Below are 26,513 nucleotides of genomic sequence, written 5' to 3' on the forward strand. Positions count from 1 at the left end.
GCAGGTGCTTCTACGCCCGCTCCCGAGGCCGGCCCGCAGCAGTGCTACCGCTCAGCCCCCAGCCGGCGACAGCGGCGACAGCAAACCTCATAGCGAGGAAAACCCCAGTTGCTTTGTACAACGCTTCCATGACTCGGGCTGGGGGACCGGGGACGGGCGGGCAAAGCCAAGCCGGCCCCGGCACCCCCCCACCCCAGCGCCGGCATCTTGGGGCTCTGTGCGCCCCCCCGCCGCGCTGCCGCCAAATGGCCGCCCGCCAGCGCCGCCGCTGAGAGACTGTGAGTTTGGGCGAGCGCCCAGCGGCGGCACCTTCCTTCCCGCCCGCGGCTGGGGGCACGGCTGACCGCCATGGCCGCAGCGCGGGTCTGGCAGGCGCAGCAGGGGAGACAGAGGGCGGAGGACGCGGGAAGAGGGCGGCTGGAGAGGGGCTGGAGGCAGGGGGAGGTGCGGGGTGTCCGGCTGCAGCCATTTGTGTGTATACAGGTGCGTGTGTGAGAGGTGGCGGTGGCTGTGTGGTGAGGAGCCGCATTTTCAGCCCCGTCACCCCGCAGGCTGTGGGGCAGCATGAGCCTTGGGGGAGGCCAGATGCTCCCCAGGCCTCCGCAGGAAGGGGCAGAGACAAACCCGCACCTCTAAAGCTAAACCCAGTGCTTCTGCCCCCAAATAAAGGGGCATTTGTGCTTCTCAGCCCACGGGCTGGGCATCGCCCACCTCTCCTGCTCCAGCTCAGCAGGGCTGGGCACCCTTCTGCTAGCCCACTCCTGGAGAACGAGGCTGTCAGGCCCTCATTTGCCTCTACAACTTTTTCTTCCCTCTTGGAAAATGGAGCCATCAAGAAACTTTCAAGATTTCCCTGCCCTCATACAGCTTTTGCAGGATTTTACAGCAGCTGGCACAGGGTGAGATGGTAGCTCTCTGTACAACTCCAGTCATTAATCATAATTACTCTTCTTTAGGACTACAGTAGTACCAAAAAACTCAGGCACAGTTTTTGTGTGCTTAGTGAATAAAGCATACATAAGAACACACGGGCCTTCCCCCAACGACCAATCTAGTTTAAAACAAGGCACATTAAATGCTGGAAAATTAGTACAACACTGCAATAAAGATGAGGTAAATGATAGTGAGCAATGCATGTGTATTTGGAGAAATTACTTTTTTCAAGATTAAAAAACTCCAAAACTCCAAAACTCTCAGTCATCCAACTGAAGAAGTTAAAGCGCACATCAGGACACCTGCCTGTCTGCTCTGAAGTTTCTGTTTCACCCCAGTGTAAATAAAAAGGGATTCACCTGGACTGTGACAAGAAAATAGTTCTACTCATATAAAAGCCATTCTGCCTATTCTTTTAAGCCATTATTATTTTCTTGTCTCATTCTGTCCAGTTTTAGGTGGATAAAGTTACTTTACACCTCATTAGCAAGTAGTTTTTACCCAGCAGCCAGAAGAGAGACCCTGACTGCACAAATAGCATGTAGTCTTTATCCCCGGCTGCTGCTGACTGATGCTGTGTTTAGAAAAGTTTTGCATTTATAGTGAATACTTTTTGACAGGTCACAGTTTGCTGTGACTGAGGGGACACTGGCAAGGGCAAGGTCATGCCCATGGCCATACATTCACTGATCATCCCTTACACACTGATGTTACAATCCCTAGCTGGGTCCAAAACCTTTAATTGTCTGTTTCCTGTTGACCAAAATAAAACTTTCGGATGCTTTAGTCTGTCCACACATTAAAATAGAGCTTTGTCGTCCTTTCCCCGTTGCCAGCACCCACAATACCCTCCCGCACTCCCATGCCACACAGCAGACCCCAGCACTCTCCCCTACATTTGTACCTTCATGGCCAGGGTTGCTCAGGGTTATTATACCTGATGCTGCACACACAGCATCATGCTGCCGTGTAGTATTTGCATTGTATTTCTCCATGGCCACTGTCAACACACTCCACCGTGCCTCCTTGTATGCATTACTTTCGGTCTTCATTCTCCCAACACCTGCATCACAAACTGCAGCACCCAGGTAGCAGCATCCCATGGTTCTTTCCTTAAACCCTCCCGTCCAGTTCTTTGCCCTACAAACAAAGCCCATCCTAGCTGCCTTGTTGTGACAAGCCTTCAGGTGCTGCTCTGGTCTTTGCCTCATGTGGCACACTCACCTAGTACAGGGCAGCCCTCATCACCAAGCCATTGCCACCATCACAAGGGAGGAGGAGAACAATCAGAGGTTAAAAAGGGATGTCTGGAGATACAAGGATTCATTTGGCTGTGCGTTATCCAAAATAAAGTTAAAAACACTGCGTGGACTGTGTGCTGGGTTTGGCTGGGGTTAAACCATGGCAACTGTAATTTTACTGTAATTTTGTTTCCATTTTTTAACCACTGCCACATCCAAACTCTGGCACAAATAGGCTGATACATGAAGAAGTATCATTATCAGTATGTGTTGGGGGAAAACAAAATAAAAATAACAACATAAATATCACTATTTTGTGCAAATTCTCCACTTTAATAAGTTGGAAAGAAGTATAGTAATAGAATATGATGAAATACTAGCAAATGGTCTGCTGTCTTTGAAATAAAACTCATTTTATTTTTAAGGCCCATTAGCCTTCCTCTTAAGTGGTCCCTAGCTTACTACAGAGTCAAAATGTTACAATGTTGAGAAAAGTGGGATCTAAACTATCCCAAGCATATTTCCAGTTTTATTGCACAGTAACAACAGAAATCAGGTTCAATTAGCAAGATACAAATGCATTTTCAGAATCTGCAAGTTCTGTTACTCGCTAGCTGGTAAACAAATAAATAATACAGTGTGAATTTAAATGCATCTCCACTTTGACCTATATAATATAATCATTGCAATTTAATTCCGTTCTAGTGAGATGAGAGTTTGCAGATGTGTGGTTCAGGACTTTTGTAAAAGTGCATTAACATACATACAAATTACAAAAGCAATTTCTTTCCTTCCTTTTTTTTTTTTTTTTCTCCTTCTTCCCTCAATTCAATCCTTTTGACCTCCAAAGATGAGAGATCAGGAGCCACTTGCATCATGCTTTTTCTGACAGAAACAGCAAAAGGAGCTGAGGAAGCAGAGTAGCAGCTGGGTATCTAGATGTGTTTGATGTATCTTCTAGCTGCAGTTGTATCATTTGGTACTTAAATTCTTCTAAAAGCGTGCATCTTTCCCCAAGTGAATGGTGACTTGCATTCCCCATTTCTCCCTTAGACAAGTACAAAGTGCCACACAGTTACTTAAGGCAGGTGGTAAAACTGTAACATATCCCTCAGTACTCAGAGCAAGCTGCAAGGACACATCACCCATAGGGCTAAGATGTACATGGCAAAACCAAACAAAGTGGCACCTTGACACTTCAAGTTATATTGACAACAGCAACTACCACCACCACACATGGATATTTCAACTGAAACCCAGCAAACATTCACACAAATTGGGAAAATTTATCCCCTTGAGTTTTAGAGGTTTTGTAGAAAAATTGAACACTTATTTACAGAATTGGAAGACTCTGAAGGAAAAACAAGAGCTAAACACTATCTCTGATAATGAACTTTTCTGATAGAATCAGTTTGGAAGCAGAAGTACTACCTTTAGACTTCATTGAGTACTCTCAAATTCCTCTTTTCATCCTTTTTTTTTTGTGTGAGCTATACCACAGGATTTATGGTGTATCTGCACAGCTGCCTAATTAGAGTAGCTGCCTGGACCTTTTTGATAAAGTCTAAGAGACATTTCATTTAAACCTCAGCTTTCTAATATTATTGGAGTGATTTTATCGGAGTGATTTTATCCTTGTGTATTGAAGAAGGAAAAAAAGAGAATTCACTGCCACAGGAGGCCCAGAAGGGCAGTGAAATGTCCATCCTTGAAGATATTTGTAACTCACCTGGACTCAGCCCTGATCAACCTGATGTCCTTCACTTGATTTTGCACTGGAAGTTGGTCCAGATAACTGCCAAGGTCCCTTTTGGCTGAATTATGGTGTACCTGTAGGTCTCCAGAGTTCGCCATCGTCCCTGTTGGTCAGTCACCAAGAGGGAATTCATTAGCTGCATCCATTGTACATCACAGCCACTGAAATTGCATGACTGCCATCCTCGGCATAGCTGCAGGTTTCTAAGCAGCTTCCACAGAGAGAGGCGGAGGGAACTTGCCAACATATCTATCCAGCAACTCCCAGGACAGAAGGGCTGGTGAGGGTTAAGAGAAGAAAACCCATCTGGCTTTTGTTCACCGTGAAGTTATAATACTTGTTTTGAATGTGTTTCAGGAAAATGGTTTATCATCAACAGAGGAACAATGGAAGTTAAGTTAATTTACATATTGCTTGCAAATATTTTGTTGCATGAATTGTACATTTGTGGTGATACCAGAAACCTTCAACATTTTGTTCACAGAAGTGTTGTTAGTAAAGAATTTTCTTTTCTTGAAAAGTTTTACTGGAACTTTTTATTCTGTCAGTTTAATCAGTTTCTCAGCAAAACAAAATAGGGAAGAGCTTTACAGCAATCATTACGGAGATTGCTGTTGTAGTACAATGTTTTCCTTTAGATGCAATGAATACTACACTTCCTGTCCTTGTAAGTCTAATATGAAGAAATGGTCCTTTAGCCATCATTTTAACACCTGCTTGAAGCAGGGTGGAGAGGAGAATCTTGTTATTTTGCTGCTGCCACCTTCCTTTTTCTTAGGATGCACATTAATTACGCTATCTCCAGCTACAGGCTTGCCCTGCCAGCACACACAGCACCGGTGTGCTGCCCGTAAGGGGGCACCCTTGATTGCAGCCTGAGGGACACCAAATGCATCGCACTGATGAGCTGCTTTGAGATAGTTCTTGCAAGCACACTGTCAGCAAAGAAGATGTGGTACGCTGAGGTACTTGCATAAAGCTGGGAAGACAGGTGTTTGACACTGGTGTTGGTACTCACTTCAGCGCTGTGGCATCTGAGTACATCATCCATCATGTAGCCATTTCTTTTCAAATGGAAAAAAGCGTGGCTACTGTTGCTCTTTTGCTTCTGAAGAGATGGGGAATAACCACATGTTTTAAACCTATAGCCAGATCTCTGCAAAGTCAAAAGTTTTAATTGGATTCAAAGTTTGGCTAACATGTGATAGCAAGTAATGGCTTTTGTGTAGTTCCTTTCTCAAATCTGGATCCCAACTGGTTTAACACCGGCTGTGTCTGAAGAGAGTAGCTGCTGCCCATCAGCCACCATGACACGAGGTCTTGATCCACGAATCCTCTAGGGCAGGCGTCAACCAGAACATGCTGCAGCTCGCTTCCAGCCCATAGGCACAGTGTTTCTCCCCACGAGGAGCAGACCATGGAAGGGGAAGGGAGATGGTGCATGTCTGTCTCTTTAGCTTCGTTTCAGGGTGCAGCTGGGGTGCACTCAGAGCATACACGGATCTAGAAGGCAGGAGGTGCTGTTGAGTTCCGAGTCCTGAAATGTAGGCCTAGAAAGCTCCAGGTCAGAGGAAAACTAACATCCGGGTTAATTTGAGTCAAACTCAGATGAAGATCACGATTCTTACTGCAAGGGCATGAGGCTCCAATCTAACACAGAAACTCACTCAGCTCTAGTTATGAAGGAGGCGCATTTATAGCTGCAAGACAATCCCCTCCTTTCTTAGGGGCTCAAGAAAACTTTCATTAACTCTAGAAGGAAGATAAATACCAGCTACAACTCTCACTTTATAGGGAAGGAAGCAGAAATAGAGGTTTAAACCTTCTTCTGAGTTTGCATTTACCTTGGACTAAAAGATTATGCAGGGCTCCCATCTCCGATTATGAAATGTCTGTTTAAAATTCGTAGGCACTATGTGTTTGTAGCTATGTTTATGTTCAGGACTGAGTTACTAGAAAAAGAAAAGAAAAAAAAGACAACTCTCTGCCCATTACTTTACACTACATTTCCTTTTTCAGTATAATAGTTCCAGTTGCAAAGACCAAGTATTCGCATCTAGTTTGTTACCTTGTATCTTTGTGCATAGCAACGCTAACCTATTTGCTCATAAAGTAGCTCTCACACAAAGGCTTACTGTCACCTCTAGATTTAACAAATCAATCTAGACTTTTTTTTTTTTTTTTTTTTTTTTTTTTTTTAAAATAGCAAGCATATTTTCAGGTTGCGACATCATGGCTGTGAATCAGTGCATATGGAAATAGTGTTTGTTCTCATTGCAGCCTTGGTTGTTACTCAGATTGTCCTTGTTCAGTGGAAGCAAAGACACTGTCGATTGTACAACGCGAATAGCTTGTCAGATAGACAGCAGTTTTGGAGCTGTAGTGGTTAAGACATCATCTTTCTCAGATAACAGTTGGGAGTCATGACATAGCGTTAAGGGTTTACATCTAGCAAGACAACTGAGCCTCTGTGGAAAGCAGCAAGCCATGGCCTTTGGTCAGGTGGAGAATAGTTTTTAGGTAGGAGGAAAAAACAACTTGATATTTTGTTTTCTGTGTTTGCATACTGATGCCACGGTCAGTCTTCAGTAGGCTTTCCTTAAAGCTTTTGAGGAAAAGGCTTTGAGTTTTCAAATAACTGCATAATAATGGAGGAGGTAGAAGAACAGTCACTACCCTTATCTAGCTAAAGTAGTCACACAGAGGGTTTACTGAGAGAATCCAAGGCCCCTATTCATCAAGTTACTCACACAAATGCCTAATTAGAGAGAAAGCTTGTCTTGTGGTTAAGGTGCTAAAACTGGGGTTTATGGTGCTTCAGCTCACTTCCTTTCCCCTACCACAGACTTCTCTGTAAACCTGAGAAAATGAGTGTGACATGATTTCCACACCTGACCTCCCTATTCAATAGTTTAAAAAAAGTTAGGCATCTCAGAAAGGACCAGTCCTTAAAAAGCAATGTGATTTTTAAGTAAATGTTAAACAAATAATGGGGATTATGCAGATTATTTCAGATAGGCAGAATTTTAAGCACACAAGCAGCTTCTTGACTTTTCCATCTTCATCAGCTGATGAGTGCCCTAAGCCACCTGTAGTTTGAAATCCAGGGGTTTTTTTGTAACTGAACTTCTTAATAGCAGTGACATCAATAACTGTCATGATCAATACTTTATCTTTTGGCCATTGCTGCTCAGACTCCGAAGCATCATAGCCCCTGATTTGGCAGATCTGTAGAGCACTAAAGAATGAAAACTTGATACAATTTACAGAACCTCTTTTAGTACGGGATAGAAAACCAGTCTGATCTACGTCAGTGTTACTGTTAGTGGAGTTTCACAGTGGCATAAAATTGCAATACAGAGACTGTGAAACAGGCTCTTCAGCTATACTTCGCGGAGTTAGGAACAGTGATTGAAATGTTGGTCGTGGCAGCGTACAGGTGAAGTGTCTAATGAAGTCACAAGTAGCGCAGCTCATTGAGGATTTTAGCTTCATGTCACTAACCCTCAACCTTTACAAACACACACTCCTAACCCTGAGTGCATACAATACCTGAGCACATACAATATAATCATATATGATACTACTTTATCACTTTAACTTTTCTTCTAGACCAGTTCTGCCATACGATTCAAACATTTTACGTTCCTGTTAGCATCTCAGTTCAGAGCTTTCCAAATATTTCTTTCTTACCAATTTTTGCCTTACTGATTTCAACAGACATTTAGAATAAAGAACACAACAGTGAAGCGACTGAAGTCACTCAGACTGTCCATGAATTTGTTTTCAATTGAAAATATTTTGCATGGGACTGGTATCAAATCAGTGCTGAAATACATTTGAACTCTAAGTATGCCTACGATGATGAGCAGCTGGGAAGGTCTCTGTCTGCCTGGGAAATCCTGTAGGAGTCTAAAAAGTATGCACTCTGTTGCTTTGGCATTATCCTCCTTAGTAGAATTTGAAGTTAGTTAATGTGTACTACCTAGGCTCAACCTCAGTCAAAAATGCCGATAGCCTACACTTGCTACTGCCCTATTACTTGTGTAGCTTAGTCTTCAGCAATTGAAGCTTCCTTCTCATCTATTAGTTTACAGGAGCCAGTCACACCTACAAAGTGACATAGCCAATATGTAAAAAACCCCAAACTTTTAAATGCCTTTAGTCTAATTTAGTGAGGCTCCAGTACAGCTACAACCATCACATAAGACTTTGTGATGGTTTTTGTGTTTTTGCAGTGCATTTTAAAATAAACAAAACATCTGTGCCAGAAACATGTTGGGGCCTCAATTTTCAGTGCATAGCTGTGTGACAGCAGCAAGGCCTCCTTCTCCAGTAAAAGAGGAACTAAAGCAGAGCCTCTTTCACTATAAATAGTAGCAGCGGAAGCTAAAGTTCACTTTGCACTGAGTTTTGGCAGTTCCACTTCGCGCTCTGTTTAGTGGGAAGAGTAATATATTCTCACACCTACCATCTATGTATGAAATTATTTTATAATAGCAAACACTGCTTGCAGTGGGTCTCTGCCAGTATACTGGCTCTATATATTATCATATTTATTCCATGTTAAGTAACTTAAGGAGCGTTTGTCACCAAAACAACTTACGAGTTTGTGTATTAAGTTACAACTGCCCTCATGTTTCATATCCAGATACTTCACACTGTGGATCTCATTGCATTGGCTTACTTACTTTAAAAGTACATCGCGTGACAATGTTGGTTACCAATTTCTACCAGTACAGTATCTGCCAAAATCTGATCCACAGTACTTCAAAGACTAACAAATAGGACAAACATTAAGATACAAATTTGAATGATTAATGAGATCCTTACACAAGACAGATGAAAAATAACTAGTATACATTGTTGTATCAGATAAGGAAGCCTTCTGATTCAGGAGCAGAAACTGTAAAGATGGTCACGTTTAGGATTTAAACAACTTAGTTAATGCATACAGGAAATTGTCCATTTGATATAAAACAAACAACTGCTGCTCCCCTAAGTGCAGGCAGGTCTCGACTTCTGCATTACATCTTTTCCAGGTGGCAGTTATTATGCTTGCATTCATGTGCATATAATTTGTTTGATTTGATAGGAAATATTCAAATAAGTCAAAATTCGGAAAACAACCACATGCTCACTAAAGACAAAGCAGCCCTCTACTTTTGCTTGCTTATGCATTTCTCTTACTTACCATCCAGCTTTTGACTGCTTGGTATATGCCTGTATAGTTCACATATATGTTATGCACAACAGTGTATAATGCTGAAGAAACCAAATACTTTCCCCTGCTTGTAAAAACACAGTTGCATCTTTAGAAGGAAAAGAGAAGGGAAATCAGATGAAGAGGTAGAACATGGTATTTTCAGTGTGATGGGTAAACATAAGACTCCTTTTCTCTGATCAAAAACTACTTTATTCTTTATTTTCTGTCCCAAGAGATCAATGAAACAAGTAGCCAGCCCTCCATTCCATATCATGGCTTGGAAGGCAGCATCAGCTGACAAACTTTTCTGTCTGATTCTCTGAGGTCATGATGGGGGTTTGCATGTATAGCTCCCTGCTCCAAATACTCAAACTATTCTCTGACACAGTAAGAGCTCAGAGAGAATTGCACAGTCCTGTTAGCAGAAATAAAGCAAAGGATTGCTGTGATTTAACTCCCACCCTCCCCTTCAAAGTGCTTTGCAAACATGTAAAAAAGAAAAGTTTGGGTTTTTTTGAAAGAAAACGGAAATGAAAGTCAAAGGGAGCATAAAATCATCCCTAAGTGGAAAGGGCATTCATTAGCTTGCTTAAAAAGAACAAAAAGTGAAAAGCAGCAACTACTTACTAGATGCAAGAGAAACAGCAACAGCTTGTACCTTCCAAAAGAGCTTTATCCAGGCTTATCGAAAATGTAAAACATCTCCTGAAAAAAAGGCATGCTGCAGAAGGCTCCTATTTCAAAGAGGCTACAGCGAAAAAGTTGCAGCAAAGTAACCAAAGCTCAGCTGTGGACAATTTTGGCAAGAAGGAAGAGATTGCTCTTCACCAGATGGCTATATATAAAGTAACATGGATGTGATCCTAATGGGGGGGAATAAGGAAGAGGATTTTTCTAATAAGTCTTTACCTGAAATAAAATATAGGCCACTCTGACAATTGTGTTTCTCTTCTAGATGGTAGCTGACAGTTTGGGGTTAAATTCTATATGAGGAAGCAGATTAGAGAAAACTATCATTTTTTCAGTTACTTTTGAGAATTTTGTAATTGTTATTTGAGATTTAAAAAAAATAAATATGGAGCCTGTGTTCTGCTAATTCACGTTGTAAAAACCTGATTTTCAATAGATTTGCACCTATGTTCAGGTAACACTCTCTCCATTTCATTCACAAATTTTACACTCCTCTAACTCAGTGAGGTGCAGACAATTGCATGCTTGCGACTGTAATGTGTGCTCTGGGATGCAGGGTGCCAATGAAGAATGCTAGTCAGAGAATTACCGTCCTTGAAAACCCATTCCTATCCTGTCCTAGGCTATCCTATCGATTTTTCTCAACATAAAGGCAGTAGTCTAGCATGTCAAATGGCGAAGGAAAGAAAAAGCTTATTACTGTTCTGACTCCATATTTTCCCAAGGGAAATTCCGACTATCAGATACTCAGCTGATTCTTTTAATGCAATTTGCTTGCTGTTAAAAGCTGTCCATTGATGAAAATTAAATAAAGCTGATGTATATATGGACAAAATTGCTCTCCCCTCGCATAATAGAAATCTTAAAATATCTGAGGTAGAAAGGCAGAATTGTCATGGTCTCAGAATGATCTCAAACACGAAAGCCTTACTTCTGGTCCCATAGGTGGTTGTGCATTTTACTGATTATGTATCTTGTACCGTGTGGCAGTCATGTAATGAGAACTTACTTTGGAATATAGTTGACAAATGAAGCAGCATAGTTATGACAGCATTGATTTCTATACCTAAGAAATGAGGCAAATCTTGAAAATAAAGTTGGTTGATTTACTTAATATAGAAATCCCTGCCAATTTCCAATGTACTATCAAGTATAAGCATACTAATTTAAACCCTAAAAAAGCCTCAAACAGCTGATTTATTATTTCTTCCATGCATAAGTTTTTGAGTATTTGAATATGTCTACATCAAAAGAAACTAGATTTTTAGAGAGCTAGTTAGCTTGCGTTGCCAAGTTAAGAAGTTCTGGTAAGGTCAATCTCTCACAATAAATCTAATAATTACACAGTTATTTTCTTTATGTGTGCAGCTTTAACCATATGCTTTAAGAGGGAAAGAATAGTGGAATAATGTTCTTCTGTTGAATTTGCTGGTGATAGGCATTCTTACTCATTCAGAGTAGGGGGAGCGTTGTGAGGGAAGCAGAGGACAGATGGACATTTTTCAGTTGGTGCTTGTGTGACCTAATTAATCTGCATAATTAGGAAATGGGAAAGTTGTTTGTGACGCTGATGCTGACTTCACTTCTAGGTCTTTTTGAGCTCATTTAAAGTATGGTAATGAGAAAAACATTTTACCTTTAGGCAGCAATCTGATTTGTCAGGAAATTCCTCTTGCTATGATGGGTGGATGAGGAAAATTTGGAATAATATGATCCAGATGTTAAAGTTCCCATTTAGCAGCAATGCAGATGTATTATTTTATGGAATTGTCCAGATGGTGACCTTCCCGTATTAATAATAAATCAATATGGAGGTTTTCATCTGTATGACTTGATTCCTATCTTTGTCCTCCTTTACATGACAAAATACTCATGCATTTCATGTAGAGGCTAATAGTATTGAAACTAACAAGCTGGAAGACATAAAAATCAATAAGGAAATTTGAAACAATTACTGCAAACAGTATACACCAATTGATCTGATAACAGCGTCACCCAAGAGAAGGTTGTGATACCATTTTTTAATTAATTAAAATTTCATTTTGCAGCTAACATGATAACAAAGTTCTTTTATAGATTTGTATTAGAAAGTAGCCACTTTACTGAAGACGTGTGCCTATTCAGTTTTGGCTTTGCCGCTTAGATTCAGACTTTACTTTCAGTCTACTGAAAAAAAAAAAAAAAAAGCAACCCAGAGTATATAAGCACATTGGAAAGGGGTCACGCTGGATAGTAGCAAGGCAGGGAGGCAACAGGGAGCTTTTGGTGGCCTCCAGTGAAGGCTGGGAGCCCTCAGGCTCTGCAGTCAGAGGTGTGTAGGGACCACTGACCTGTGGCATACCAGAAGGGCTGCGTGGCACAGAAGGACCTCTGTCACTTTTATAGTCACAAACAGCAGACTGTGGTCCCATAAAGCCAGGGCTGCAGGATGAAGAAATGCATAGCAGCAATGCGATCTAATGGTGCTGCGTTGTTATCTTTTACAGGAGTTTCTATCTTGTTAATTATTTAAACTTATGTTGTGAAATGCCAGTTTGCTCAATAGTTGCATATGCTTTCTAGGGGGTTGGGGGATTTTTTTTTAAAACATTTTTCCTTTTTCTTAGGAGAAGAAGAATCCAGTCCTGCTTCAGTTGAGATCTGTAGCAAAACTGTGTTAGGTTTCACAGGGAGTAACACGCACTCCTTCAGAATTCTACTTTTTGGGTTAAGGGAGGAGATTCATCTTCCATAGGCATAGCTTTTTACTCAAGATGGATTGTGTGGTTTGTTTGCTTTTAAAAAATCCCCTCTCCCCAAACCAAACATAAATTTGAAAACATTCTCCCCTCAGATTTTTTGTTTTTATTTTTAGTAACTGTCTTGGTTTGAAAGACAGGTGTCTGCAGAGGAAGACAGGAGCCTCCCTTGAAATGGAAAATGCAACCCCCTTCCCTCCAAATTATTTTAATTTTGAAATTAAGGGGCCTTCAGGCAAAGATATGGGGAATAGGAATAACAGTTCTTTACTAATATATATATATATATATATAAAAAACACAAGGCAGGAAAAAAACAAAACAAAACAAAACAAAAACAAACAAACAAACAAACAAACCCAACCCACTGGTTTACACTGACAGAGTCAGAAATATAACCTGACACCCTGTTAGGGTGGCAGTAGCAGTCCGATAAGATGCTGGCTGCAGTCCTCCTGAAGTGATGGATGTAGTTCTGTGGAAGCAGCAATCAGGTAAAAGAGTCTGGTCTTCCTCCGAAGGTCCAGTGGTTGGTAGGTAGCTCTTGTCCTCTGGAACTCCAGTGGGGGGGAAAAACTCCTCTGGGAATCCAGTGGACGAAGGCTGCTAGGGTGTTCGAGACCTCAGTTTTTATTTAGCATGGACTGCTTGGCTCCTTCCCCCCGGGCGGAGCATCTCACAATGGGATGGGGAGTCGTGAGGCAGTTCCTTGATGGGCCATTAACAGGAGATAGCCCAGGAGCAAGTTATCGATGGGTCAGGCGATAAGGCATTGTTGTGCCCATTAACAGAAGTTAGTCCAGAGGGGGGAGGTAGGGAGCACCGCCCCACGTGGTCTCAACCGCTCCTGAAGATGGTAATAGAATTTTTTTTGGGGGGGGGCACATCTTACACTGTAACCTAGGACAGTAACCTTTCTGTAAAGATGCAGAAGCTGACTCTACAAACACATATTAAAGTCAGTCTTGCTTTATCATTGTCATGATCAGGCTTCCACAATCCCAAATCCACAGTTTATTAATATGATCACAGAGCTGACGTTACAGGGCTTTTGACTCTTCAGTGGGTTTCAAAAATTTGCTTATTGGAAAAGAAGTAGAATATTTCCTCCCTGTGGGCAATTCCCAGCAAATATACATATTAAGTTTGATATAATTTCACTTAGAAAAAAGTTTTAAAAGTTTAAACCACAGCATTTTGTTGTGCTGTAGAAGGAGTTTTTAAGAAAAACATTCAGTAGTGTGGTTATGTAACTGAGTGGCATCCCAAATTAATGCTGCCAAAGGTGCCTTTCCAAAAGTTTATTAGAACAGCTCTAGGGCTTAAAGGCCAAACTGCCTCCACCGATTTCAGAAAACACTCCCAAAGATTTAGTCCTGCAGTCACCATATATAATTTGAGTGAGAAAACAAACTTTAACCTTTTTTTTTTTCAGTAGCATTAATTCTATCAAAGGCAGTTTTGTTTTTTTGCAGATGGAATGTGGGGGTCTGATGAGTTGTATCTCAGTGTTATAACCATTTACTACACTGAGATTACTAATTATTTACAGGGTGCAAGGCAGACTAACATTGTTATTCTAGGGTCAAAGGCCCTCTTATGTCAAATGCTGACACAAGTCACCTTTTTTTGTGTGACTTACAGTTCGGCAACCTGTTAACCAAACCTAACCATACAAAATGGAACCATAGGATGTCATTACTTTGAAATGGCTGTCTCAGTTTTGCCAACAGTTAGTCACACTGCTGCAGATGTGGGTTGTTCCTCTTTATTTTACCGTCAGACTTTACTCATAGAGATCCCTGTCCATGTGAGAAATGCTCTCAGTTATTACCAGTTACATCACTTTCAGAGCAATCCACAAAACTCTCTTGGGAAGAACACCACAGTATGTCCTTTTTTGTTGGTTTTGCCTTGTTTTTCAGGGTTTTTTGTATTGTTTCTTAAAGGAAACTTATAGAAGGAGAAGAACAAATAAGAATTTCCTTGGAACAGATCTTCACAGATTACAGAAAGGGCCATTGGCACTTGAATTTGAAGGAATCTTCCAACTGCAGTATGGATAAGTTCCTCTAAACCAGTATTTATCAAACATAACGCACAAATGAAAAAGAATTAAACAAGAGTTAAAATTAAATTAATTTCATCAGTTCTATCTTGGTTTTTCGTTCTGCAGACTCTTACCATCAGCAGTCACCCCAGTGTTACTGAGCCTGAAGAGCTCAACTTGGTATATATGCCAAATAGTCTGAATTTATTCCTTAGAGCCCCCTTTGCCTCCCTAAAGAGAGGTCTGTATTCTTCCTTCTCCAGTCTTCTGAAACTCCACCTCTCCACCCTGGGCTCGCAAAGACAATTACTAATGGTTCAGAGATTGCTTCTGCTAGCTTTTAAGTATTTTAGATAAATTTCATTGGTGGTATACTGACTTGACTATATCTAACTTACCTCTATTGCTTTTTCACCTGTTCTTGTCCTGTTCTGGCCTATGTCTCACTCCTTCACAATTCCCAACTGTTAGATTTAATTATGTTAGCAAGCTGTTCACAATTACCATTTCTTGTGAAAACTGAAGCAAAACAAGAAGGTTTTGTTTTGGTTTGTTTTTTTCCTGTATTATACATTTTTATTCACCTTTAAGTAAGGGAGAAATACAGAAGTGTAAAACTTCTGTTGAATTTATACGAATACTTCAGCAGAAGCTACATATGTGGCATTTTGTGCCACTCTCTGAAAAGCGCAGTCTTTCTTTTTTCTTATCCGTAGGTTGGTCTACAAATGGTTCCTCCTGATCTATAAACTAAGTTATGCAATTGGAATTGTGGGTTATCTAGCCATAATGTTTACCATGTTTGCATTTAATTTATTCTTTAGGTAGGTATCTCCAGGTAAAATTGCAACTGGTAACTATTATGATTTCCTATTTGATAGATTTTACTTTGTTTGCAGGGAAACTGTTCCAGGCTGGTCTCTTCACCGCTCACCTCAACATACGAAACCCCTTTTACATTGTGTAGCTGTAGGTTCTCTTACTTCTTGAATTTCATTATTGCGTAGTTGGTGTGAAGTTTGATATTTAGCCATTTTACAACTTGTGTTTGTGGTGTGAAGCGATGAGGGAAAAAACCTTAAACTTCATACAGTCACCGTGTTCACTCATTTAATCCCCTAATTTAACTGCTGAGTTAATCCTCAATATGGAAATAACCTTCATTTATATACCTGAAGGAGATGAGACATGAAAAGACTTGACATAAAGGATAAAAATAAATAAGCACATTCATATCAAAACCACATGCTAATTCTTTCTGATAATTATGATTTCCTGCTCTACCAGGCTATAATGTTGCTAGGGCATTCTCCTTTTTTTATTTTGACTATTCCCAAAGACTATACTGTATGCCCAGATGATTCTCAACATAACTTCTTAATCCAACTAGAATTTTTGCCTGGGTAGAATATGAATTTTCTTTATGTTTGTCCAGGATTTCTGTCTGACTAGCAGCCCAGTCAGAACTACTGTGCTGGACTCTGAGGCACTGTCTGTCCAGAAATTCCAGGGATTCCTCAAGAGCCTGTAGATCAACTACATAATCCATCTGCTGTAGGTCCAACACTTCTTGGAGTATTGGAGATACTGCACATACGTAAATCAGCTGTTCCTTTAAGTGTCAGATTTATTGCCCAGACATTGTACAGTTGATTAACCCAAAAGTATGTAGCTCTGATGGAAAACTCTTGGCAGAAACTTAACAATCTTGTGTTACCAATACTGTTAAGCTTTATTGTCTTGAGGTATTTTATTTACCCAGCTAAATTCCCCTACCAGTGTATTTTAAAGATATGATGACAAAAATAGTTAGCTCTGTTTTAAAGGTTCTTACTTTGTGCCCTGTTGCAGCAGAAATGACAAGTCATGAGACGCTTCAGTCTCACGAGTATTTGGTAGCCAGGTTTCAGACTCCCAAGACCTGTAACATGTACAGTCTCAAAGAGATGACGAGAGATGTTAATGTTTTTTAAAACTCTGTTGGGTTGAGGCATTTTGGGGGTAGGGCATTAAATACCTCTAGCTGCAATTTAACAAAGATTTTATTCTGAGGAATTTATATTCAGGAGGGCAGTTGGCTGTTTCAGCTACAAAAACTTTACATTTCTTTGACTAGCATCTTACACCTTATTGAGATTTGACTGATCTTGTTGCTTCTGCAAAACAATGAAATAGACGTAATCATTCTGTATAATAAGACTCTAAGCAAAGTCCCTTTCTATAAGAAAATGTGTCAGGTTGGCCTTCCTATTACAGAGCTGAGTAGCTGTGGCTCCAAAAGCAGTTCATAGCCTACTTTCAACATTGCTTGCTGTCAAGTATGAGGGTGCGTGCTGCTGCAAAAGAAAATGAAACTAAACCTGCAGTTTAAAGGAAGCAGGAACAAACTGGAGTAAAAATCTCCTTGATTTTTACTTTTTCTGGTGTTTTGGTCAAGAGTAGACTCATCCAAGTACTCTTTTGTGGTTTTATGACACAATCGAGTCTGACAAGTCCACGGATTTTACTGTGACTTTTTTTTTTTTTTTATGGACTGTACTATAGAGTGATAGGAAGAGACATCGCCAAGCTTTGTTCTGACTATATGGCTCCCACCATTGGTGTAAGTGCCAGGGATCATCATCCTGAATACCTCTTGCAAGGACTGAAGCGAGCTCTTGAATCTCCCGTGCCCCTGATTTTGTGATAGTCTTGCAATAAACTAACCTCACTTTTCCTTGAGGAGAGCGGTTCTTGTGCCACAGACAAACTGTTGAACTCCCTTGTCAATCTTATGATTAGAATAGTCTTAATGAAGTAGTAGCCAGTGACATGTGCCAGGGCCTGATCTGGGGTTTCCAACAGGTGGGTCCCTATGTACATGAGACTACATAATTTTAATTGCCATAGGAAGTCAAGCTTCTTACTTCCCCATAGTCTGTGAAAGACTCTGCTTGCCCTTTTCTTTTTGTAGCTCTTCTCTTCCCTTTCCAAATAAGGTGATTATCTCAGCACAATTCTTTTATGTCTCAGTTACTCAAAATCAAGCAGACAGTTGCTAAAATTCTTGCATCAACAATAAGATTTTAATTATTTCTTGGTAACTGTGCATCCTGGTTCTAGTAAACTAAGACAACTGTAGCCATTTTTGTGCTGTCCTTATCTTTGATGGCACTTAAAATGTGTTTATGCATCCTTGACTTTAAGCAAATATTTTGTTGGGTTTTGGCTTCTTTTTTTCCTGTAAACTTGATCTTGACAGTTTTACAACATCAGTGGCATACCAACAAGAAATTTGTCCAATGACAACTGTGCAGTCTGCGGGCAGAAAATTTTGTGGACATAAATGAAGAAGGGATCATTGAAAATACCTACCAGCTGTCCCGTAATCATGTGTATCCTTTCCACGTAATTATGGAACTGTTGTTTTCTCCTCTTCTATGCTGCATTAAAAAACAATAACAACGGCAAAAAATATCAAGAAAAAAAAGGAACCAAAACCACACTCAGAAACAACATAGCACAAAAGTAAAAATAGGCGCATGAAATGTATTTCAGTTCTGTGACACAAGTTGAGGCCATGCAGCTTTTTGACAGACAACTGATGGAAGAGTGGCCATAACCCTACAGTTTCATGCCTAAACCCGCCTTCCAGGTACTTCATGCACAGCCTGTGTGGGTGTGCCTGGCAGTATGTTAGACCAGGCATGCTGGGCAGGTCTGCTAATGCAGGGTCCCGTGTACCGCAAAGGATTTCCTCTGGCTGTGCCTGGGGCTGTCTTTGCTGGGCAGATGTGGAACCCTTCTCAGATGAGGGCACATACGTACCCTACAGCCTTACAGAAGATCCAGTGTCTCATACTCGGGGGTATCAAACAACTCAGCATTTTGCATTCCAGAAACTAAAATGAAAGGTATCGCATACATGCTGGAACAATGTTACTAATCATCTCCTTCTGCAGTTCATAAAAGTGTCCTGGCTTCTTTTATGAAGTCAGGATGTTCAGGACATTGGATTCAACTTTAAATTAGATCTAAATATTCTAAGTATTTTAAGTAATTTGAAACTGCTTGGTTATAAAACAAAGCAGTATCCATAATCAGTCATTAAAATTATCTCTTGATGGTTTGACTAGGTTTGCAGATGTAAGCATTGGGCCTTGTTTGTATTTGAAAGATTCGTTAACAATACACCTGATACCAGGTTTCATGAATCCTGCATCTGTGGTTGGTGCATTGTTGGCAAGAACCAGACTTGCCCATACTGCCCTGAGAAAGTTGATTTGAAGACAAGTGTGCTTTTGATTTGGATTTTCTAAACCATAGCCTGATTACTTACTAATTCTTGTTTTGATCTGCAGTGGAGGGATGAGATAGCCACACTAAATAAATGGAAAAACAATTATTATTAAGGAACAATTATATTTAGGGAAGATGATAGTTCTGTTTGCCTTTATCTTATCTAAGACCCCGAGCAAGCTAGGAAAAGAAAAGTGCATATTATTTTCCTTCTCGATTTGAAGACATCCGGAAATCATCTTTGTAATGAGAGGAACGTTTTAAAGAATGTAAATCGCAGTTTCAGAAAGACCATACAGTGGATTTTGCTCTTTAATGAAATAACAAAATTGATATAATCCACTTTCAGAACAAGTGCTGTTTATTCCCCCTTCTCTTAGTAGTTACAACATTTTACTTTAGCAAATGAAATAGTAGTTGAAGATTTGCTGCTGCACATATAGAAACCTGCTTGAGTGGAAGCAAAGTTTGGCTTACTTTTTTGAAGCCTATTTTAACCATATGTGGGGAGGATATTTAATTTTAATGTTACCCCTATAAAAAAGAAAGTAAATTAGAAGAGTTGAAAAGAAGACATTTCAAAATTTTAACCCAATACCTTTTCTTTGATTCTGGCTAAGAAAAAACACCAAGATTATAACAGCAAACCTATTGTTACATTTTTCTCTCCATTTTCCTTAACAGGAGATTAGGTGGGAATGCACACATCTTGTATGGACAACTTTTGTACTGGCTCTGCTATCTGGTGTTTTGGCAATCAGTTGTTATAGGCATTGCCCAAGGTATTAATTCTGGGTCTAGAATAGGACTCAGATTAGTGAGAATGCAAAGTGTTGGACATTTACCTGTCTACAATTATATGCATATTCTGTACTTAATTTTAAAAGGCCAGAGAAAATAGCGGTTGGCTGAACTCTGGTGTGCTATACACCCTTTCGCATGATAGTGCCTCTTTTTGCATTACAGAAAGACTGTACAGCATGCTTTTAAAGTATTTTTCGATTTTCTCAAAGTAAGAATTAAAAGAAATTGCTGTCTTTAATGGGAAGATTGTGCTAGGAAAAAAATGGAAGTATTTCTTAGAATGAATATCACCTTAAAAAAAGGAAAAGAAATATTTTAAATTTGTTTCATTATTAAATATGTTGGTAGTGTCTTCCAGTTGAAATTCTGACTACAGAAAATTGTGCGGCAGATAAGGAGAGCTTTAAGTCAACAATGGCTTTGTATACAGCAAATTCTGAAAAATGGCTCCCAAATAGTTTGTTCATTTGGTTAATGTAAGATAATACAAGATTACCATTAGCTTTTTTTTCCCTCACTTCTTTCAAGAGCTGTTGTACTGTAACTTGTACATCTTCCAATGGCCATTTACAAAAAGCTCTAACCACAGCAATGTTTATGGTGTGCTTGGTAGTCAGATAGGCCTGCTTGTGGGGGTCCTATATTAAGTCCTCTTTGACTTTCTGGTGCCATTCCTAAAAGCCTCACCTTCCAATAACCAGCTTCTCAAACACAGTAGGATGAAGTTAGGTCCCTAACCACCAATTCCATATGTTGCTATTGCTTTTTGTTTAAAAAAAACCCAAAAACCATAAACCCAACAACCAAACAAACCCAGATCAAAATGGATGCACAAGTTTTGCTGCTTAACAGCCTAATGTTTGACATCTATACCCTGGCCACACTGAGGAACTGAAACGCAGCATGTTTATGCAAGAACAGGCAGTTTTGCTTAGGAATCAGAGAAGCTGGTCCTAAAAGGTAGTTAGACTAGCTGAAATAGCTTTTGAACTCAGATGAAATATGGCCGGTATTTTAAGAATCTTTACATTGTTATTAGAAATCAGAAATACAGACTAGCTTAATTTACACTTTAATATATGTATGACAATAAAGCAAAGATTGCATGAAGCCATCTACACATGACGTTAAGGTTTAGATGCTAAAACCAGGAAATGATGCAATTAAAAAAGCATTAAGTAAATGAATGAAAGAGCAATTTTCAGTACCCAGAAAGGTGTCTTTGTTTGCTTAGATGAAGTAGCAAAGTTAATAAATCTTATAACGTGTTATGCCTGTATTCATATATGCACAAATGCATGTAAATAAACCATTCATTTGCGTTACGTGACCAGAGTTGCCTAATTGTGGGTGTAATGAATGTTTGTCTTCAGCCTTCTCAATGCCTAGCAAAGGACAGGGGGACTTCTGCTCTCACTGACACATTTGCTCTGTGGAGAACTTCCTAAGAGCAGTAACACAACAGGTAATTAGCTGTGAGATGAGACTTCCCATGTACCAGCTCAATTACAAATATTGAGGTGTTTAAACAGAGATTTTGTACATATTAGATGCCCAAGACCGAAATACAACAATAATAACACTAACTTGGACATGATCACATCACAGATACAGCCGAGTGCTGTAGGCGTTTCCATGTGAAGGCTTTTAAGATCTGCTTCTGTATATGGCCGGAAACATCCTACAGTGTGCCAAAGCCCCGACCTGATCCAGAAGTTAGTTGATCCTCTGGCCTACCAGACTCAAGCTGGTAGGGTTCATCTGAAATTTCCTGTGGCTGCAAGGCAGGTATCACCTAAGATACCCCTTTCTTTTTAAATCATCTCTGAAGGAAGAGCCTGGTGCCAGTGTCTCCTATCTATTCCACTTTTTCAGCAATTAGAGGCCTTGTCCCAGCAATCTTCTTGAGAAAACATGGCCCCGGCTGACAGCAAACACAATGTCTGAGGTGAGGTGCTCTCTACCCACTCTGGGTTTTTTGGACTATGTTTACAGAGAGAGCAGAAAGGTAGGAAACACCCTTTTTATGCCTGTGCTAAGGCTGCTGATCAGAGAGAGTAATATGGTGTTGGTTTCAAAGACTACATATATAACAGTGTTTCCCACATTCTAGCTGAGAATAAGCTTAAACTCCATTTGACCAAGTCAGAAGAGTATTTTGACCCTACTCTGAAGCATCTATTCCCACATACGGCACAAAGAAACTAGACAGAAATCATGCTTCATAGGTGTCTTTCACTGAGAAAGTCATCTGCCATAGAACATACATGCTACAACAGCCAGAACTGCAGTGTGAAAGTGCATTTTTACATTAGATCTGCAGCCATGATCCTCAGGAGATCTGGACATTTAACTTACAGGGATTGTGAAATACTGCTGAGAATACCTCCTTAGATCATTAACTAGGAGAGCTAGGACAAAAATCCTTGCTGCATAAACTGACTTTTATTGTGTTTGACTAGAAGTGGTTTATACAAATAATGCAGAAAACCCCTTGGCTATGCAGCCTTTCTCTGAAAGCTTTGGCAAAGATATATAAACTACATAGCTGTATATCTAAACAACTTTTCATCATTATATATTTAAATGAAACAGCTTTTGCTAACACTGCTGATTAACGTGCGTAGACAATTGTGGTTTAACCTCGGAAGGCAGCTCAACGCCGCACAGGCACTCATTCACTTTCACCCAGTGGGACAGGGGAGAGAATCGTACGGGTAAAAGTGAGAAAACTCAGGGTTGAGATAAAGACAGTTCAATAGGTGAAGAAAAGGTTGCATGTAAGAAAAGCAAAATAACAAATTCTTTCATTAGTTCCTGTCTGCAAGCAGATGTTTAGCAATTTCTATGAAAGCAGGGATCCATCACACATAACAGATACTTGGGAAGACAAACACAAGAACTCCAAACCTTCTCCTTTCCTCTGTCTTTCCCACAACTTTTATTGCCGAGCATGATGTTATATGGTATGGGACATCATTTTGTTCAGCTGGGATCAGCTCTCCCAGCTGTGTCACCTCCCACATTATCATGCACCGCCAGCCTACTCACTGGCAGGACAGCGTGAGAAACAGAAAGGCCTTGATGCTGCGCAAGAACTATTCAGCAGTAACTGAAACATCACCGTGTTCTTAACACTGTTTTGGTCACAAATCCAAACCGCAGCACCATAGGAGCAACTATGAAGAAAATGAACTCTACTCCAGCCCAAACCAGTACAATAATTCATGACCATGGCTACAAAAAGAAAACAGTCTCACTACAAGTAGTAGAATTTACAGTAGCTCAGCTCTCTATTCTCAAGTAAAAAATAGGTGATGGTACAAAAAGGCAAGGGAAAAAAATCCAGAGTATATTTGCTACATAGTCATTCTTTAACGTCGCTGTCTAGGATTTTAGAGCTATTTTCAAATTAAACCAAAACATCTCCTGCTGCTCTTCTTCAAGAGGCCACTCCAGGTAGGTCTTTGTGTTCATGATCTTCCGCAGCTTGCAAAACCTGTTGGGAATCGCTTTGCTCTGGATGGGCTCCAGGAGGACGAGAATTGCTGCATCGTTGTTCTCATCAAAGAGGCGGAAGTGCGAGAAGTCCAGCTCATATTTGCACCACTCGCTCTGCACAAAGTGCTCGGACAACACAAAGAGTGTTTTGTGGCTCTTCTCTATGGAGTCGATGATGTTGTCCACAATCCACTTCCCGGGCACAAAGTCCCGCTTATGGAGGCAGAGCCGAAACGGGGGGCAGGCCTGCTCCAGCTCCCGCACCATTATGTTTTCCACCCAGTCGGAGTCGTTCTCGCTGTAGGAGACAAAAGCATCATAGCAGATGTCCTTCGGGGGGGCTCGCTTGGGCTTCCGCTTGGCTTGGAGCCATGCCCAGGTCATTCTCAGGTACCAGACCGCATGGTACTTGTAGCCAACAGCCACGAGGACGAGGATGACCAGGAACACCAGGGTGCAGATCAACGACACCACGAGGGACCTGTGGCACTCCATCAGGGAGAGGTGCACGGCTCCAACCTGTGCCCCTCTCACTGCCAGGGGAGAGTCACAGATGTACTTGTCTGGCCACCCCACCAGCACCTGGGCTATCCTGGCCTGGTGGTGGATGAAGGAGAGGAACTCACAGGAGCAGATAAAGTTGTTGTCACTGGCATCCAGCAGCTCCATTTTCCTGAAGGACTCAAACTCTTCCCTAGAGAAACTGTTGAGCTTGTTTCTTCTGACTGACATGGCCACTAAGTTAGGAATAGGTACGGCACCAGGCAAGGACTTCAGCTGGTTTTTTGTGAGGTACAGCTCTTTGAGAAGTGGGAGTTGCAGTCCAAACTCCTTCAGGTTGTTAGCGCTAACGTCCAAAACTTCCAGGGTTGGGGGAATGCAAGTTGTTAGTTTAGGAATTTGAGTGCTGGAAAGATTCAAATATTTCAGGTTTCTTGGCCAGTCACATACATCTGGAATCTCACCAAAATTATTTTGGCTAATGTCTAGGAGAATTAGGTTTCTTAGATGGGACAAACTTTTACCGGTCATTTCTAAGTCACTCAGTGAATTCTGACTTAAATTTAGAGTCTGTAGTGAGGGCCAACTACCCTGACAGGACGAATGCTCCAAACTCCCGTCTCCAAGCAAATTTGCACTGAGATCAAGATACTCTAATGACAGAAGATGTTGTGAAAGGCTGCACGGTACCAAAAAGACCTTGGTGTTTTCAACTGTGACTTTCGTGAGAAGAGAGACTAGACCTTTCACAGCCCGAAGATCTGTAAACAAATAGAATTCTTCTATAGATAATTTCTCTATTGTCAGAACTCTAAGAGTCTGTGATTGGTTTGCTTGAATTTGTGTTTCCCATCGACCAGTTCCCAAGAGTCTACAGTCTATCATCTCCACCTCCACTAATTTTGGCATGTCTTCTAAAATGCTGATAATCTCAGGCACGGTAGCATCTGTTAATGAGATCTGTTTAAAAGAAATTTTCTTTGCAAAAGAAGAAGACATGACTCTCAATAGTTGCATTTTAGCAGGCATACTGAATGCTATTTTTCTCACTTCTAACCAAATGACAGAGTGCAGAAGGTCCCTGACAATTTCTGAGAATACATTAGTGCTTCTTATGTTTACAATCATGTGGTTTATCTTCTTAATCAATTTCAAACTCCCCGGCTCATACTGACTGAGATTGTGACCATCAATCCACAACTTGTCAAGAAGCTCAATGCCCTCAAAATTCCTTTGTCTTATTGTGGAGAACCACGGGTTGCCCACATGGAGAGAGCTCAGGTTCCTCAAGCTAGAAAACGGGGAGCTTTCCCCCAGGTCTCTGTAGGAGTTCCCTTGAAGGTGGAGGTGCTGGAGCAAAAAAAGTTGCCCAAACCACACAGGGGACAAGTGAGCCAAGCTGTTATCTGATAAGTCCAAGAGCTCCAGTTTCCCAAGGGAGTGAAATGAGTCCTCGTCTATTGAGCTGATTTTGTTGGACTGCAGCAGCAGGGCTCTCAGGTTCACAGCCTGCTGCAGATCCTGGGATCGGATGTGCTTTATCCTGTTGTGGGCCAGGTTTAATGTTGTGATTTTGGCCGTGAGCCCTGGGGGAATGAAGTCCAAGCCCATGGCAGAGCAGTTGCAAAGCTGAGTGGCACCACATGAAGGACAAGCATGCTTCAGCGCTTGCTCTTCAGAGAGGTTTGCAGTGAAGACCATGTAGATGGCCCACGCTAGCCAGGTGTGTGTAGCCATTATTTTGCCTAAAATATGAAATACAGTCAGAGCAAATATAAGATGAAGAATTAGTTTTGAAGAATGTTCATTTTGTATATATCTAAAACATAACCTTTACTGTTCTGTCTTGTTGAAGACATTATGAATATATTAACATTATATTAATTATAATTAATTAATTATATTAATATAATTAATATATTAACATTATACTAATTAAGGTTTTAACACTGTTCAGAGATGAAACAGATTAGTTAAAAAAAGGCATACTGTACACAAATATTCCAGAATCACTTTTTGAAAGCTATGCACGTTGAATCTACTTTTTTTTCCCCGTATGGTTTCTAATTTTGGAATGAGGACAATCAAATCGATTAACAGCTGCACGAATCTTTTGCAGATTCAGCTAAACATCTGAGTAATCAAAACACCATTACTAACCTGATCCTTCACCTGTTTAGGAAGTAGTGCAAATACATCCCCTTCAGCCTTGCCTTAGGTCTTCTGGATCTGTGAGTATTATTTTGTATATTCATTTTTTACTACAGGGAGTCTCCTGTATGTGTTTCAAATCCTAGTTGCATCAAGAAGAGTCAGTGTCTTGCTGGAGATAGTGAAGTTCACATTTGATACTCATTTCAAGCATATGTCTAGTCTCAATTCTGACAATAGGGAGAAAAGGGCTGCATATGTTTCAGCCCCTTTCCTCATTTTATCTGCCTTTGGATATTCTGTTTGTAAATGTGCTAGGAGCAGGGAAATAAATATTTGCCTGGGTGTAGGCGGTCATTACCATGTTGCCATCAATCTGATAGTTGCTAATGAAACTTAAGCTGGGAAAACTGACCATTGTAACCTACTGACTCTTAGCTCTTCCTTTTTTACTGCCACATCCCTCTCCTCTGCCAGTGGCCTTTTCTGCTTGGGCTGTCTGCTCTCTGTGTCAGAGAGAAGATCAAGCCCAGCCACAAGGAAGAGCCAGAGTCTTTTGGAGCCTCCTGCAGATCAGGTCAGCTGGATGGACAAGAGAAGCCACACAGCTGTGGATCCTGTGTCACTTTTTCCTCTCACAGTTGTGCCTTTCATGGTACTGATT

General features: G+C 40.7%; 2 protein-coding genes across 2 annotated transcripts; one reads left to right on the forward strand and one right to left on the reverse strand.

Moving 5' to 3' along the window:
- The first annotated feature begins 822 nt into the window (after positions 1 to 822).
- Positions 823 to 18,912, forward strand: RNF175 (ring finger protein 175). Its single transcript, XM_086464809.1, is given in 8 exon segments — positions 823 to 899; positions 6,137 to 6,272; positions 14,298 to 14,452; positions 15,331 to 15,438; positions 17,099 to 17,216; positions 17,856 to 17,925; positions 17,928 to 17,988; positions 18,798 to 18,912. Coding segments are annotated over 8 exon segments (840 nt in total).
- Positions 18,913 to 23,083: 4,171 nt separating this feature from the next.
- TLR2 (toll like receptor 2) lies at positions 23,084 to 25,441 on the reverse strand. Its single transcript, XM_009957941.2, has one exon. It carries the CDS (start codon positions 25,433 to 25,435, stop codon positions 23,084 to 23,086), a length of 2,352 nt encoding a protein of 783 aa, XP_009956243.2. The 5' UTR covers positions 25,436 to 25,441.
- Between the last annotated feature and the right edge of the window lie 1,072 nt (positions 25,442 to 26,513).

This window comes from Leptosomus discolor, chromosome 4 (genome assembly GCF_034619465.1).
Source record: "Leptosomus discolor isolate bLepDis1 chromosome 4, bLepDis1.hap2, whole genome shotgun sequence".
Classification (NCBI taxonomy): Eukaryota; Metazoa; Chordata; class Aves; order Leptosomiformes; family Leptosomidae; genus Leptosomus; species Leptosomus discolor.